We start from the raw sequence: 17,618 nt of genomic DNA, 5'->3' as shown, positions 1-17,618 counted from the left end.
ACTGTGCAAAAATATAAAAAATTTACTAGAACCCATTTTAAACCCATTTTAAAGTAAGAGAAATTTCTGTATAATTTTTCATTAAGTTACAGACAGTAAGTTTCTTAAGGCTACAATGTTAATACACTGTTTTAAAAAAAAATAATAATAAAGACTTAATTCACAATTGAGGTTCACTCCACTTAATAAAAGATATCAAAATTACAAAATTAAAGAGGGAAACCTAAGGGGAGCGGTGGCCTAGTGGTTAAGGTGTCTGCTTCTCAACCCAGAGATCATGGGTTCGAGCATTACTCGCGTCATATGTTTCTTCATATGACACCAGTACTGGTTGGTTCCAGGAAGTGGACTTGAAAGTGATTAATATAAGTTGCAAGAACTTGTTTCGCAATCGAGCTTAAATAAATATGAGCCACGTCACGACAAAACCAACATAGTGCGTTTGCGACCAGCTTGGATCCAGACCAGTCTGCTCATCCGCGCAGTCTGATCAGGATCCATGCTGGTCGCAAACCCCATTATGTTGGTTTTTTTCATGACGCGGCTCATATGTTTAAACAAAAGAGGGAAACTTGTTAATATGATAAAAACAACAGTAATAATTATTGCAGTCCTGTGACATTCTAAACATAGAAATTGGTGGTATATCTAACAATTATCTAGGTGTAACATTAGACATTTCTAACTCTCTCTAAATACAGTAATACACTGATGGAAATTTTATCAAGTACAAAGTCTCATGTTGCATTCTGCATTCCATCGGCAAAGTTTTTTCCCAACTGAATCCATCGTGCCTCGGAAATGCCAAAATGTGATAGAGAAAATGTCAAGCATAAACAATGAACAATTTACTAAATTATACACTACACTAATAGCCCCTATTTTCCTTTTATTCGCATACTTTCACATGAATTTTTCATGAGGCGTCCACCAAAGTATTCTCTTTCCTAAAACCCTCTCATGGTGGGGAGATACGAGAAAAAAAGCTCGTTCCCAATACACTGAAAGGTTTATGCTACAATACCACTTTACTAGATGAGAACAGCAGCCCAAGAATACTGTTGAAAAAATATGATTTTTTTTGTGTGTGTTAAAAATTTAAGCCACACAGACACTATGGCATTATTATGAACTGGGTTTTAAGCCTTTATGTCACACAGACACTATGGCCGTATGGCGACTTAAAGTTTTGACCGTTGGTAAAAAAAAAGCTTGCGTGTTCCTTCATGCATTATTTCAAGCAGGATGGACCATCTAGCCAGCCAAGTAGAACTGCTGATCTTGACCTTTAGCTACCTGAATAGCTTCCTCATATGATCCAAAGACCTGACCAGGACTCGAACTCTCAAAGATGCAGGACAAGTGGTTTGAAGTAAAAATATTTCTTCACCTGCTCAATTAATGCCTAGCAAACAGTCAACATTAAAATTTCAGCTTTTTAATCAATCAAAGGATATCAGTAAAAGACTTAATTATCTTCATTACATTACTGAAATGAATTTGCTACAGATCCTCAAAATCTTGTAATAGTTGACATGTTTACAAGGTTAACTATTCCACATCTCTCGATTGGTTGTTAAATAAGTTGAGTACCAGTTTTAAACATAAGTGTTCAAAATTAGCAGTAGTCCGATAGCCTCTGACTACTTAATTTCTCCTCGGGCTACCAACTTTTCACAGTAACAAGCCCGGCCAGACTACTGTATTTTCAGAGGCATTATAAACAACTGTATTGAACAAATGAATCATGGTAGTGAAATGTCTTTTGTTTCAATCTGGTAGTCCGATCAGCCTAGTGGATTCAAATCCAAATTTCTTACACTGAAACAGTTATTCCTGTCACATGCCAATACTTACATATTTTTCTGCCAGTAATATGTAGAAAATTTCTAAATTCTACACAAAAGTAGTAGGCATTATACAGTTATAGCAACTCAACTTTAGTACTTTTAATATTAAAATCCCTTAAATCCAGGACTGTTCCAAATTCAAATTTGGGCATATCCATTACCCAATTTCAGCAAGTTATGGGTTAAGTAATCATTTTGCAATGAAAAAAGAAAACAACAGAAGGAACTTGTTTGCATGCTCCAAAAACAGAAAATTGATCAATTATTCTCCATTCATTTCTTCTTAATGTTTATATTATGCATTGATTCACCAAAAACCTTAATTGATATTCAGAAATTCCCGATCATTTTAAACTAGAGAAGTCAGGCAATATTGTATAACTATATTAACTGGTCCACTTAATTCTTCAAAGATACCATCTTATTGCTTTGTGTACCATTGAATAAACAATTCCAGAAAACAAAATGCAAATAATTATGATGCTGGAGTTAGTATCTTATTTCATACAGAATAAAACTCTTAATCATTTATAGAACTTCAAGGCCGACAAAAATCTGTCATAACTGTATAAATAGTATATTTTCTTCACAACATTATAACTGGACTTACAAATATTTATGTATATACAGTTTGTTTGTTTGATTGGGTTTTACGTCACACCGACACAGAATATGTCATTTGGCGACGTTCCAGCTTTACTGGCGGAGGAAGACCTCAGGTGCCCTTCCGTGCATTATTTCAGGCACGAGCGGGCACCTGAGTAAAACCACCGACGTTCCATAAGCTAGCTGCACAGTTCCCTCACATGAATGAATCCAAAGTCCCTGTCGGGATTCGAACTCACAGCGGTGAGGGGCAAGTGGTTTGAAGTCAACGACCTTAACCACTCGTCCACAGATGTATATACAGAACAGGGAAAGTTACAAATCAAAATAAATAAGAACACCACATACCATGTTAACGCTTGTCTGTTGAAAATTCTACATTAAGAAGGGATATAGATCCAAAAATATTGCTTTAAGAATTACGCTCCTTTTCCAACAACTGCACCATCGATCCTTGTCATAAGCAAGTATTACGAGCTTTTCATGTTGATAACTTATAAAATTTTGAAAAAATGGGCTACATTAAAGTTTTTGAACAACAGATATGCTGCCACAGCAACCATAATAACTTAGAAACACTTACTACAATACACTTAGAAACAGACAAGCTAAAAATGAACCAATAAATTTTATACAAAATGTGGTCACTTTCATGAAAACAAGGAAAGAATGACTGTATATTTTTTCCAGGAAACTTGAAAGTGGCTGTTAAGTTGCGTATGAAATCGAGAATTATTCAAAACGCAATCAAATTAACTGCCATCAATACGTTTATCTCAAACTATTCACAAGTGAATTAACATTGTTTGGTATTGTAATACCAGTATTTAATTGTCCCAACATGACATAATCGCTCTAAACTGGCAAAATTACAAACTACAACCATCTCACAGACAATGCGCATTTTTCTCCTCTTTCATATTGGCACACAACAATTGCTCATACACTTGTACACAAACTGGCCTTCTCGGTTTTCAAATCAAAATCTGTCAAACTGTGCTCCCAGGCCAAATGACTCAATTTTTCTGTATTTAAATTTCAGACTTCATCCCATTGCTATTTGAATTAAATCATTGATTCTAATTATAGATTCTTTAGTTTCCAAAAACTGCTTTTCCTCCACAGAGGTCCTTATTCATTCATTAACAAAACCAAGAACTTGTAACATTCAAAATTTAATGAGTCACTCATAAAGTTGAATTCATTGGAAAATAAAACGTCTCAAAGAAGAACCTCATAAAATTAGAAATAAATTTCTTATTAATTATTCTTTAGAATTTGAGATCTTTAACTTGCTGATGGAATTGCATGGATTTGCCCTGCCTTGATTTTGGAACAGTCCATTTAAGTTTAAAGGGATTTCAATATCAAAATACAAGTGGCATTAACGCTCATCTGTAAAAAATTCTAAATTAAAACGGGTATAATTCTGAAAATATAGCTCTCAGAATTACGCCCCTTGTCTAACAACTGAACCTTATCAAGATAAGCAAGTATTCAAAGTTTCATGTGGATAATTTTTAAAATATTTGAATAATGGGCTACATTAAACTTACGATTTCCAGGTGGGTGGGGTATTCCTTCGAGTCGGTCTCTAATACTGCGACAGACGTCAAAAACCATCATTCCTGGCTCGAACTGCATCGTCTTCACCGTATTGTTACCCACAATACTTATCTTTAAGGACAGGGTCGCCATCTTTTCTTGTTTGTTTCTTTTCAGTGTCCAATAATTGGAAAAGTTGCTAGGTCACCCCCGTTTGGGGTCTATTTTCAGAATCTGAAAACATAAAAAGATACAGATTATATTAAATGATGATTTGATACCGTTTGTTTTATGTAGGGGTCGGAGGCTGGTTATCGAGGGGGTCGGCGGTTGGGAAGGTGATTAACTTAAAAGGGAGATAACTTCAGACTAATTTCAAAACTGTTTTTTATAACATGTTTAAATTTTTAAACTTTTACCGAGATCTGAGCTGGTACATATTTTCAAAAATTTCCCTAGCAATGATGAATAGTTAAGTCCAGATTTAAAGATGGATGAGCCAATTTATCATAGTTTCTGGGTAACAGTCTCACTCCCTTATAATGGCACTTTGATGACAATTTAACGACTTGGTGACTCAAATAAGAACAAGATTAAAACATTTACAAGTAGCAAACACGTTTTTTGAAATGATGACTTACTACCTATACACACACAGCCGGTATAATTGTAAATGTTTTCTTCTTGTCAAAAAGTTATGTAGAACAGAACAGGTAAAGTAACAGGAGAGAACTGATCTTACTTCATTCATCATAACATTGTAATAACACATACAAACATACACTCATAGATAGTATATGATACATCTGTACATATCTATGACATGAGAAGTCTTTATTCTCTCACACCTTTCCTACATTCTTTATGCATATATATAAACAAAGAAAACTGTTAAAAGCCTGAAGAATACAGCTAATATTGCTATTTACTGAAAAACCTGCCATTAATTGTTAGAGGCCCATTGTGCCACAGAAATGCTTTTATTTTTATAACTAACTTTAGAATAACTTGATGGAACCTTTATCAGGGCACCAAAAAATATATATGAGCCACGCCATAACAAAACCAACATCATGCGTTTCCGACCAGCATGGATCCAGACCAGCCTGCGCATCTGGACAGTCTGATCAGGATCCATGCTGTTCGCTATCAGTTTCTCTACTTGTAATAGGGTTGGTTACAAACAAAACTTTTACATATTTTTTGGTGCCCTACAAGTTATTCATTTTCCAATTCCCTAACCATTGGCAATTTGTACAAATACAATTGTTTAGTATATTATATGGATATCAAAGTACTATTTTGTTTACATTTTATTACTTCTATAGTCACCTCTCCTCCAAATGAGGAGGTTACTTTTGTGACAGCCCATTTTCTGTTTAGTGACTAGAATGATTGAAGACCTATGTCAAATACAGGCTGTAACACTAGACCCTCCTCACATTATACACACCACACTGTTTATTCTATCTGTCCTTTTCTTCTTCTTTAACTAAAGACTTCACCAGTCCTATTCCCCCCATACAAACCTCCCTTTGAACACTATAATATCAAACTAAAAACTTAACAATTGTACCTACTGACAGCATAATAATATATAAAGATTTTATTGTTTAGTATAGTTTAGTTAAAATATATCCCAGTTTGCATATTTACAATACATAAACATGATATTTAGAAGACCTGAAAAGTGACCAATCATGCATGTTGTACAATTTGTGTCATTAATTGCTGCCACAAGACAGTTTTACCTTGAAATGCTGCTTTAATTTACAAAGACAAGAGCAATCTCATTTCTTGTATGAAATTGGCCAAAGTAAGACCTCAGGTGCCCTTCTGTAAATTATTTCAGGCACGAAGGGGAACCCTAGTAGAGCAACCTGAGTAGAATGACCAATGCTCTGTAAGCTAGCTAGATAGCTTCCTAACATGAAAGAATCCAAAGTCTCTAAAGCAACTTCGAAAACATTAAACATGTTACGAAGATAATTCGGCAAAAATTCACAAAAAGTTTGATCATCTGATGTCAAAGACGTAACAGACCGATGAGGCCAACATAGACACATCTCCCGGACTTGTATAAAACATCTCAAACAGGTTTTAATACTCAAGGTTAAATTTGAGAATGTTTTCTGGCGAAAAGTTGGATGCCTGCTCACTACACAGGTAATGTAAATTGTGTGTGTATATATATATTAAGAGTAAACATTCATTAGTCATCTAAACAAAGCATATTCACAGGTGCAACAAGTTAACTAATTTATCTTGGAATACCTTTAATCACTCCACCAATGCCTAGGAAACAAATTCCATATGCCAGTCTGGCCTGAACAAAAAATCTGATCAAAATTAATACATTCAAAACGTTTTGCCCCTCTTAAAGCCGTTTTTTCATTGGTCAATTCTATACATTGATTAAACCAATCAAATTTCGGATGCAGTTTCCTCTGAACTCTCAATATCTGCTTGAGTAATATAGCTAGGAATATTTTATCTACTTCTACCAAGAAAATATGCTATGACAAATCACCATTATTTTTATCTTTTCTGATCAAGCTGAGATATGCATTCCTTCCCACCAACTCTTTTAACAATAGCTATGTTGTTTTGCATTTGAAATTCAATGGGAAATTTCCGAAACATTATTTTAACAGCACTGAATGAGTTAAGTAGCATTAATTCTAAGATACAAGTAAAAAGAAGTTTCTCATTTTAAATCTGACTTTTAACACCAACATTTACTGAAATAAAATCTGTTTATCTGCCAGAACATGACCGTGTTAAATTATCAGAGCTTTTTTCCAGTCCTGGTCCTGTATACCAGATGTACAGCCCAGCATCCCTAATCAAATTTACAAATTTCTATTAAGATTTTTTCAGGTGATTATTTGAATAGTTTCCAGCACCTACTGTAGATAAAGAATGAAAAGTGTAGTGGTTGTCTGTAAAAATCATTCAACAGATTTCCTTGTTGCAAAAAATACAATGAAAGGACAGCTGCTTGCGAGTTTTAGTACTACTTTTATGTAAGCTCCACTTCTACAAAAAGTAAAACATAATTTGGTTTTGTTTGTCTGGTTTTTATGCCGATTTAGACATGTCACACCTTGTCCGTCAGTCCGCTACACTAGCATTCCTGGATAACTAACCAGTTATTACTAATTTCTTCATGCTAATTTCCACACATTTTTTTGTAACACCTTGTCTGTCAGTTCACAACACCAGCTTTCCTGGATAACTAACCAGTAATTTTTTTTATTTACTTCAATACATTTTTTGGTCACACTTTGTTGGTCAGTCCACTTTCCTAGATAATTAACCAGTATTTCTATGTAAGAAACCACACGAGTGTGAGACAAAAGACCTTAATATTTAATGTCCGAGATCCACTGTAATGGTGAACTTCTGCATTGCCCAAGAATCAAACCTGGATTAAAAGTCCTACAATCTTCCTATTGAGCGGGTGAATTCCCTTTTGAACAAAATACTTTTTTCTTTTTTTTTTTAAATTTACCAACAACATAAATGCAGACCAAGGATTCAGAATATAATTTTTGCATCTCCGATGGGAGGGGGAAAAAACCAACCCATTGTAAAATTTTGATATTTACAAGGAAAAAAGTCCTGCTAGCTGTAGCGTATCCTGGTGAACATTTCCTCAAAACATGATTTTTCCACTTGCCTTTTAGTATAGTACCAGATGTCTCACTTATAACGGTAAGGAAAACACTAACAGCTCTCCATGTTTGACTTTGATTGGTTAAACCATCCCATCAAGTTCATCCTTATATCAAGCCCACTTCATTATAAGAAACGGAAATACCATTTTCCTTGAAAAATCAAAAACTCAATGGGTTTATCCTCATTAAATAATCTTAACTCCTTTTCCCATTTTGTTACTTAATCCTACTTAAAGAAGTGCTTTTGTCCAGCTTGCCTTTAAAGGGACTCCACTGCAGTTTTTTTGACATGAAAGGTCCACAATTTACTGATTTTCTTAAATTTTGTATAACTTGATGAAAATTAATCTGGACCAATAACTTGTGTACAAATTTCAGATCACCCACTCACTCCACTTCACACAGGGAAAATCAATTTTAATGCGCAAATTGATCCCACATTAAAAAGTATTTGCAATGTCACTGTACTTGGACACTTATAATGTTCATATATTGCAACTCCCAGCTTTACTAACCGGTTCTTACATTAGTATACTCACCAGGTGACTAGAACCACTGACCTTGAAAACTGATTGTTCATGCAAGATTCTTCACATGAAAAAATTCAAACAAATTCTTAAAAAGACTCCACTAAGTTGTTTTTTTAACAGAATGGGAATGGAAATATTTAAGACGATTTGTGGACCAACCTTTTCAGATCCTTCCCTCTCTCTAGGACATTAATTGGAAGCAATACGGTATACTTTGGTTATATCACACCAGTAATTTAATCCAACTTTGTAAAGCTATCTCATCTTTGTATGACATTAATATATACTCTATACTATCATCTTAATTTTCAACTTTCTTTATTCAATGTTATTTAATCCTGATAATCTTAGTAAATAATGTTCAAGGTTTTAAACATATAGGCCTTATCATTCTCCAACATTTCCAATCTTTAAATTACATCATTTCTTTTCAAAACACAATTTTTTTTTTAGAAATTAAGGAAATGCTTGAATTTTGCCCATACATTGATCTTGATCAAGATCTTATATCAGTGTCAATAGAACATTTAAGATGAATACAATTTAGAATTACATACTTAAAGAAATCTTGATAAATTGTAAATCAAGTAAATTTGCTTGAATATAATATAAGAAAGGTTGCATGGTGATTAAATTCCTCCTTTAATGTTAAGAGACATTGAACCCGAGATACAACTTCCCACATATGAATTTAAGGTCATAGAAGCTGCAGGGTACCAAATACATGATCAAATGCTATTTGAATAACACTATTTAAAGGGGAACCCCCACCCCTCTAAAAGTTGTCAAAAGTGTAGTTTTTAATCAGAAATTATCAAATATAGCAAAATGCTAGATTATATAGTGACACTACTTCAATAACTCAAATGGGCCCGCAGAAATAATACATACATAGGGCCTATGTTTTTTCTGTTTTTTTTTTGGGGGGGGGGTTAATATCTTTGACAAATTTCAATGATGATTATGATTTCGTCAATTGACTCTCTGTAACAAATTATTTGATTGGTTGGCTTCAAAATGCTCAACTGGAAAATCCATATGGGTCAAGCTTAAATCTACTTGGCAAATATAAGTCAGATTGGACAGCAGTGTCCATAAATAGAGGATATTGAATGAGTGTAAGTTCAATACTGAATTTATTGCACGAGTTGAATAAGATTATATTATGCGAGCCTCTGGCAAGCATAATATTATTTTATTCAACGATTGCAATAAATTCAGTAATGAACTTACACGAATTTAATATTCTATTTATCACATACCCAAAATAAAGACCGTTTAAAGTGAAATAAGAGTCATTTTTCATTGACACGTCTATAGTATAACGCTAACGTTTAGCGCGTCTTTACACTATGTTTGTATAACGCTAATGACGTCACGTCAAAATATATGCACGGCCGTGCAATACCATATTTACGGAGTCGCAAAATCGGCACTGGTGTGTGATAAAAGATATCTAGCAAGTTTCGAGTCAGGATAAATCTATATATATAACAATTCTTGAAGTTTTTAATAATTCTGACAGACCTGCTAATTATTGTGTTACAACTGTGAAACATTGTACAAAATAATATCAGTTTTAAAGTGAATGGGTCCCACATTAAAGTGGATTGGTCTACAATAGGCAAATTTTCCATAAGTTTTTTAAATGTTGATAAAACTATATAAATATGTCGTCTGGATATTCTTATTGGGGGTTCAATAGGAATTTTACGGTATATTACAGACCAATTCACTTTAAAGAGATAAAACATTATAACATTTACACTCTTACATCTTTTTCATTAATTCCTGAACATCATCAATAGACACATTTCACTGGATTAAGTCAAATTCATAATCCTTTCATATAACAAAATTACTCCTTTCATATAATCCTTATAACAAAATTACTCCTTTCATATAAACCATATAACAAAATTACTCCTTTCATATAATCCATATAATAAAATTAATCCTTTAAACTATTCCTTCACTTTATTTAACAAACAGTGATCTTATAATCCTTATTCCTTTTCTGTATTCAAACAAATATACTGTTCAACAACATATCACTATACCACAAAAAACTCATACACACACATTGCCCAGGAATTTTCTATCTTACAAGACACACCTCTCTAAACACAGAGCAATCCTAATTCTGGGTCTACAAGACATTTTACAGGTAATGTTTTCTTTTCCCACTGTTTTTGATTCATGCTGGTTTGATGTAAGGTTTGGCAACCAGCAGATTCTTTATATTATCATCTTACACACCCTGTTATATGATACACCATTAATTGAATATTAACGTGTCACCCTTGATAAATGTATACTGACATCAATTGTTAAGCTGACATTTTTAACCCATACCCTGTTATAGAACCAAACATGGTAAACCTTTGCCACCAGTATAGAACCAGTGCAGTATGATCTGACATCTTGATACCATGGAAAGTCCAAAAATTAAAAGTTGGACAAGACCATTTATGAAATTGGGCAGGTTACAGGTTAAAATCTTAAAATCAGAATTCAGACTATTAAACTAAGGATTGCTGACCGCGAGGGTTCTAACCCTCTTAGAAGTAAGCCGTTGTTTCATTCCACTCATTGCTCAGTATTGGTTGATTCCAAGACAGGAATCCAGAATATAACTTCCTACACAACAGTACTAAAATAAATTCTGTATGAATTAAAGTGTAATATTTGTCTCCCAGTTAACAAAATCATAGAATCATCTGAACATTATGATATACATGTATTGTTATTTATAACTATTATCTTGTCCTATGGTCAGACAAATAACATGCCTAATCATCAGAAAATAAGCATTCAATTTCCACCCCTTAAACAAAATTAAAGCCAATGTCATAAATTTTTATTAAAATCATTGTCTTCAAATAACCAAATTTTAATATTCATTGTCCAAGTAATCGCATTTTCACTGGAAATAAAATATTTCTCAATGCCTTCAGAACTGAAAACTCGAAAAAAAAATTCAATTATCTGTTAGCATTAATCTCAGCAATATGCTGTAATATATAAACAAATTTAAATAATTGAGACCAGGATTTACATAAGCAGTTCCGAAATCAACACAAAATGTACTGTACAATCTCTTATCATACACAGTATATTCTCCATCACAGTGATGTATTTTAAGACATCATTTTGTCTGAAGAAGTAATTATAGTAAGTATCATTTCTTACCTGTATATAATAGATGAGTCACCCATACCTTTTATTTAAAGCAGATCTTCATCTATTCCAACAAACTTTTATATCAATCAAGAACTTTATTGGCTTCATCAGGAAAAACAATGAGAATGGTTCTGCATGAGTCCGATATAACCTTAAAGGGAACAGTCCAATAAGGGAACAGTCCAATATAACCTTATAGGGAACAATTCCAGTATAACCTTAAAGGGAGCAGTCCGATATAACCTTAAAGAGAACAGTCCGATATAACCTTATTACCTCAAAGGGAACAGTCCAATATAACCTTAAAGGGAACAGTCCAATATAACCTTAAAGGGAAAAGTCCAATATAACCTTAAAGGGAACAGTCCGATATAACCTTAAAGGGACTCAACAGAAGTTTCATGACATGGCAGGACTGGATTTTTTTTTGAAATTTATGTACTACTTGATGTAGGTCTTACAGGATGAGTATTTTAAGTGTGTACAATGACCAATTCCAGAATGATGAGATAAAATTTAATCATCATCTCCTAAAGAAATCTAAAGTGGATATATGAATAAACTAGAAATATGGCACCTTCAAGAAAATATCTTCTTTGGATTTATGGACTGACAGATCATGTAAAATTGTTAATGATGCAAAAGAAAAAAAACTCAGACATGATTCGCCTTTCTTTAGACATGGAGGAAAAGAAAAAAAACTGACCCAAAGTGTAGAAAAATTAATGTCTTTCTACACAGAAAAGAGCTTGGATGGTGTTGAAGAACCATCAATAAATCTATGATGATATAATCATATTTAGAATAAAGGAAAGAATAAATTGGGAAGGGCCTGGTGGGGGAGGGGAGGTTACAAATACCAATCAGACAGACATACTCCTTATACACAGTTACTATGTGTAAAAAATTACCTTTTTTTCTGAGATATTTTGTTTAAATTTCCTGTGGTTATTTTTGGTTTTATCACATACAACAAAGACTGTTTTCATATTTCTTACAGGCAGCCGAGAAATGCATCTGAGGCAGTCATTTTGACAACACCTTGCCTCTCAATGACATCCTCTCCTGTCAATGAAAATCTCTCCTGTCAATGAAAATCTTCTCCTCTCCTCTTAATGGCAACATCTCCTCTTAATGGCAACATCTCCTCTTAATGACAACATCTCCTGTCAATGAAAATCTCTCCTGTCAATGAAAATCTTCTCCTCTCCTCTTAATGAAAACCTCTCCTCTTAGTGTTTCTCTCTTTTTTTTCTGATTTGCTTTTTTCAAGTATTCTGAACTGCTTATATGTACAAATTTTCTGTACTTAAATCTTTAGCAATTAAGAAATTTATTTATTTCTTTAAGACAACAGAAATAATCTGTTTTCTAAACAGTGGTTGCCAATATTGTAAGACTGCACATTTTCACTGGATAGTTTTCATCTCTTCTGAGCAGCCAGGGAAACATTTAAGGAACTGATATCTATCAAATTTCAAGTGACTTCAGCAATGATTGTAAAATTTTAATGTGAACATGAAATAACAGTGGCAGCATATAATTTGTAACCGGACACATTAAATGTAGCTGTGAAACCTCATTAGATCAAGAAACCAAGTAACCTCTCAAACCAAGTAACCTCTCAAACCACATTATCTTAAGTGTCCAGGTTACCTTACAAACCTCCTAAAGTCACAGGTTACCCCTCTAGAGCTGTTTATCACCTCTAAAACCTTGATCATGTTATCTGCCTACCAAAGTTTATCTCTCGAACCTCAAGTTACCTCTTAAACTTCATATTACCACTCAAACTTCATATTACCTCTCAAACTTCATGTTACCTCTCAAACCTCATGCTACCACTCAAACCTCATATTATCTCTCAAACCTCATATTATCCCTCAAACCTCATATTACCTCTCAAACCTCAGATTATCTCTCAACCTCATGCTATCACTCAAACTTCATATTACCTCTCAAACCTCATGTAATCTCTTAACTTCAGATTACCTCTAAAACTTCATATTACCTCTCAAACTTCATGTAATCTCTCAACCTTTATATTACCTCTCAAACCTTGGTTACCTCTCAACTTCAGTTTATCCCTCAAACCGTAGGTTACCTCTCAACCTTCAGTTTACCTCTCAAATATTATAAAACTTTATCTCTTATAAATCTATATATAAAGGAACACTCAAAATAGCACTCAACAAGTGATTCAGATCATCTTGTTTCATAATATTTATTTTCAAGTGACTGTTTCCGTGACCCATATTGGTCCATAAACTGCTTTCAAAAATGCAACATTAACACTGGTATGTGCTATAATTATTATACTTTTCTCAGCTCAACTGTTAATTCAATTCTATTAATCATCGAAATACAACAATTTCACAACAATGCGTAACAATAAATTAATAAATCCCCGTTTCTGCACCACTAACCTCACTCTTACCATTTATATATGATGGTCATATCAAAAAGATAAAGAACAATTTTCACCAATTTTTTTAACATCTTGGAGTTTGTATAAAACAGATCTTCCTATAAGTCAACTTTAATAAAAATTGGCATATGTCAAATTAAAGGCCCTGCCAATATTTTTCAGAAACAATAACATACAACATAATTGGTACTAAGGGTGTAACGGTTTACCGGTATACCGATATATTGCAATATGAAAAAATAAATTTCGTACCGCGGTACGATTTTTGGAAAACCGATATTTTATAAAAATGATAATTTTCAATTAATTGCCTTATAATTTTGTACAAATTTCACATAAAATCTTTAATTGGCGAATTTTGTTGGCGCCAACGTAAGATAAAAGTATCCGACAACTAGTACACTTAAAAGTCAATAAGCGGCCGCATAATTTACATAAGCGGCCCAGATGTAAAAGGTCACACGCGACTAGTTTTGTTTATCAAATTGTGTGACACTTAACTTTCTATTTATTCCTTACATTGTTATTAAGTTTCTACTAAAAAAATATATATTTAATAATGATATATAAATGTTACTCCATCTTTACATCAAAACTTATACACGACAATACGTATTGCAATATATTGCAATACGCTTCAGCAAAATGGCAATATATTGCAATACGGTTTTTGCTGTATTGTTACACCCCTAATTGGTACATCAAGTTTTAAGGGCAAATCATATAAACAGTCCTGAGATAGGAATGATGGGTGTATATTGGATATAAAATCAATGGACATATATAAAATCTCACTGAAACATTATCTGAGGCTTTCAATTGTTTAACATTTGGCGCAGTGTGCAACAAAATGTTCGTTTCACTACACAGTACACCCATACACCCAAAACTCTAATCCGACTATTTTGTAACACAATTTATTTTCTGTCAACTTTTCATAAACAATGTGAAACGGAAAAAAGTCATCAAGAGAAAAGAATAAGTTACGAGAGAAAAGTTACGTTACATATATAAAAGAGTTTAACATACCCACAGAGAACATTTTCCCATGATATCATCTGAAGCACAAGCAAAAACAGCATGTCGTTTTTTTTTTACACCAGAATCTCCAGAATTTCTAAAATCATCGTCATTTTCATCCGGAGAAAACTCCAGGCACTAGTTCTCTTATGTTAAAATATATCTACAACGAAATTTCTTCCCATCCACACAAAAAAACAACAGACATTCATTCTTATGTTTTAAACATATTTTCTTTTCTTTTTATGTAAACTGCAATGCCCTACTTCAGACAAGCGTATTGGCATATTGTACAAGTAATTGTGTATGCTATTTTATCATTTCTTCAATTATCTAACTTATCATTATTCTATTTGTTCCAGCCAAAAATGATTATTACTGAACCAGTCTACTATAAATCAATTCAGTTTGCAGACAAGTCTAATAATGCTTCCATTTCATTGGTCAATTTCAAAATTCATCAAATAATAATAGCCAATCAAATTAATCAGAATTTAGACTGGTCCAAAACATCCAGATTTTCTTTCAAGTAAGCATGGCATCTTTTCTTGTATTTTGTAACTCATTCCAAAATGATTAATATCAAAAAGTTTATTCTGAAAAAAATTAAAGCAAGATAGTCTATAATTATAATTTCTCTGTTTTAAATCTACAGTACAGGAGTATTTAAGCAAATTATCAAGAAAACCCCAAAATGTCTACAGCTGTGTAAAATCTTGAAACAGGAAAAAAATGATATACTATGTGAAAAAAGTGGCAATGAAACAATTGGAAACAGACACTAGTTGGATAAATTCCAGCTTGAATGCAACACCCTCAACATATAAAGATTAAAAAGATTAAAGACACATATCTACTACAAAGAGATTACAAAAAAGCTGTCCGTAAGACAGCGCGCTCGACTTTTTTAGTGCTTGCCTATAATACAAAACATTGACAGTTAAGGGCCATAATTCAAATAAAATCTTTGACAGAATTACCTTCTCCTGGACATGTTTGGGAATCATGATTGTAAACAAGTATTCCAACTTTCAAATTAATATCTCAAACAGTTCAGTCAAAAAGTGGACTGGTACTAAAAACTTAACCAAGATTCTAAGTCGATAAAAGGCCTTAATTTTTAAAACAAATCCTTGACAGAGTTACCTTCTCTTGCGTACAGATGGGGGTAATGATGTGAAATAGCATTAAAAGTTTCAAAGCAATATCTCAAAGGGTTAAGGCAATAAGTGGATTTTACCCATATTCAATGTATTTTCTAAGTCAAAAAGGGGCATAATTCTGTCAAAAACCTTGACAGAGTTATGTCCTCTTGTCTGTTGATGAAGGTCGTGATGGTAAACAAGTATGGTCAGTTTCAAAGCAATACCTCCAATGGTTTTGAAATAAAGTGAGGTGGTACAAAAAACTTAACCAAGCTCAATACACTTTCTAAGTCAAAAAAGGGCCATAATTCTGTCAAAAACCTTGACAGAGTTATGTACTCTTGTCTGTAGATGGAGGTTATGATGGTGAACAAGTATGGTAAGTTTCAAAGCCATACTTGTAATACTTCTGAAATAAAGTGGGGTGGTACGAAAAACTTAACCAAGGTGTGACGCCAACGCTAACGCTAACGCTAACGCCGACGCCGACGCCGGGGCGAGTAGGATAGCTCCCCTTTTCATAGAAAAGTCGAGCTAAAAAACAAAATAACATGTAGATTATAGCTTTAACTTTCATCCTACCTTACAAAAATAGCTAACAATCAATTGAAAAGCCATAAAAATTAATCAGTTTATCTCCATTAAAGTAATCATCCTGCAAAGTGAGAGGGATAGAAAAAAAAACAACCAAGTCATGCTCAATGTTTAACCTTACATTTAAAGTAACATCTCTGCATTGAAGAAAAAAAATGTTTTTACTTTACAGTACATGATGATTCAAAGCTGAGAAAAAGCACATATTCAAATTGATGATAACACCATATCCTGAGCACTGTTGATCCTAAACATTCAAACTGACATATCATATGCAGTTGTTATTATAATACAGTATCCTGCCAGTATATAGCAACCTGTTATAAAACTCCTCATGCCTTCCCATTCATCAAACTATGATAGTAACCATGGCAACATATTCAAAATTCTGTCAAAATCAGATTTCTGGTCTGGGATCGCTAGTGGGAAGCCTTTTTTTAAAGGCCGATCTGGTATGAAAAACTATATTAATTTTCCTATGAATTGGATACTTCATTTGAGTATTTTATGCAATTTATCAGTCACCGGATAATTCAATGTTTCGTCACATTTCTGCGGCCTTTGGGATATTGGCGTCCCGGAGTCTATTTAGATACAATCAAATTTTCACCACTCTAACATTTCCTTATTGCCTAGCATAAGAAATACACGTTGTTTTTTTTCTCTCTCTTATAACTCAATATTGTATTATTAGGAGTTTCTTTCGTGATCTTGTTAAGAAAATGTGATATTTTAAATTTGTAATTTCAATTTTTACTTATAATGACTCTGTTGAAAGTTTGATGGTTTATACAGAATTTATTTTAGTTTAATTGTGTAGGAAGCTTTATGCTTATAGACGTTCTTGGAACCAACCAGTATTGTCAGCAATGAGGGTAAAAAATTTTGCCCAACTTACCCCGGACTTGCCCCATTTGTTTGTTTGCCTAAATGGATTTTACACATACCGGTATTTAAACAAGTTTTTGGTTATATTTCCGCTGTCTGACCGGGTTTTCCTAACCATATAATAACAAATTTCTCGACAACTTCTCATC

The 17,618-nt window shown here is 33.3% G+C and overlaps 1 protein-coding gene across 16 annotated transcripts in view; it reads right to left on the bottom strand.

Annotated features, from left to right (window-relative positions):
• Window positions 1-17,618, bottom strand: part of LOC132736639 (talin-1-like) — a 143,153-nt gene that overhangs the window by 101,705 nt on the left and 23,830 nt on the right. For 15 of the 16 annotated variants that reach the window (XM_060723804.1, XM_060723818.1, XM_060723811.1 and 12 more), the window contains one exon: window positions 4,013-4,235. In XM_060723804.1, the coding sequence (XP_060579787.1) occupies window positions 4,013-4,154 (142 nt within the window). In that variant the 5' untranslated portion in view covers window positions 4,155-4,235. Of the gene's footprint in view, window positions 1-4,012; window positions 4,236-14,851; window positions 14,999-17,618 lie in introns of those variants that run through there. The other variant, XM_060723806.1, reaches the window with a different exon arrangement.

This window comes from Ruditapes philippinarum, unplaced genomic scaffold (assembly GCF_026571515.1).
Source record: "Ruditapes philippinarum isolate M1 unplaced genomic scaffold, ASM2657151v2 ctg471_1_1_1_1, whole genome shotgun sequence".
Classification (NCBI taxonomy): domain Eukaryota; kingdom Metazoa; phylum Mollusca; class Bivalvia; order Venerida; family Veneridae; genus Ruditapes; species Ruditapes philippinarum.
The sequence above is the reverse complement of the archived record's forward strand: the minus strand, read 5'-3'. Positions and strand labels throughout refer to the sequence as shown.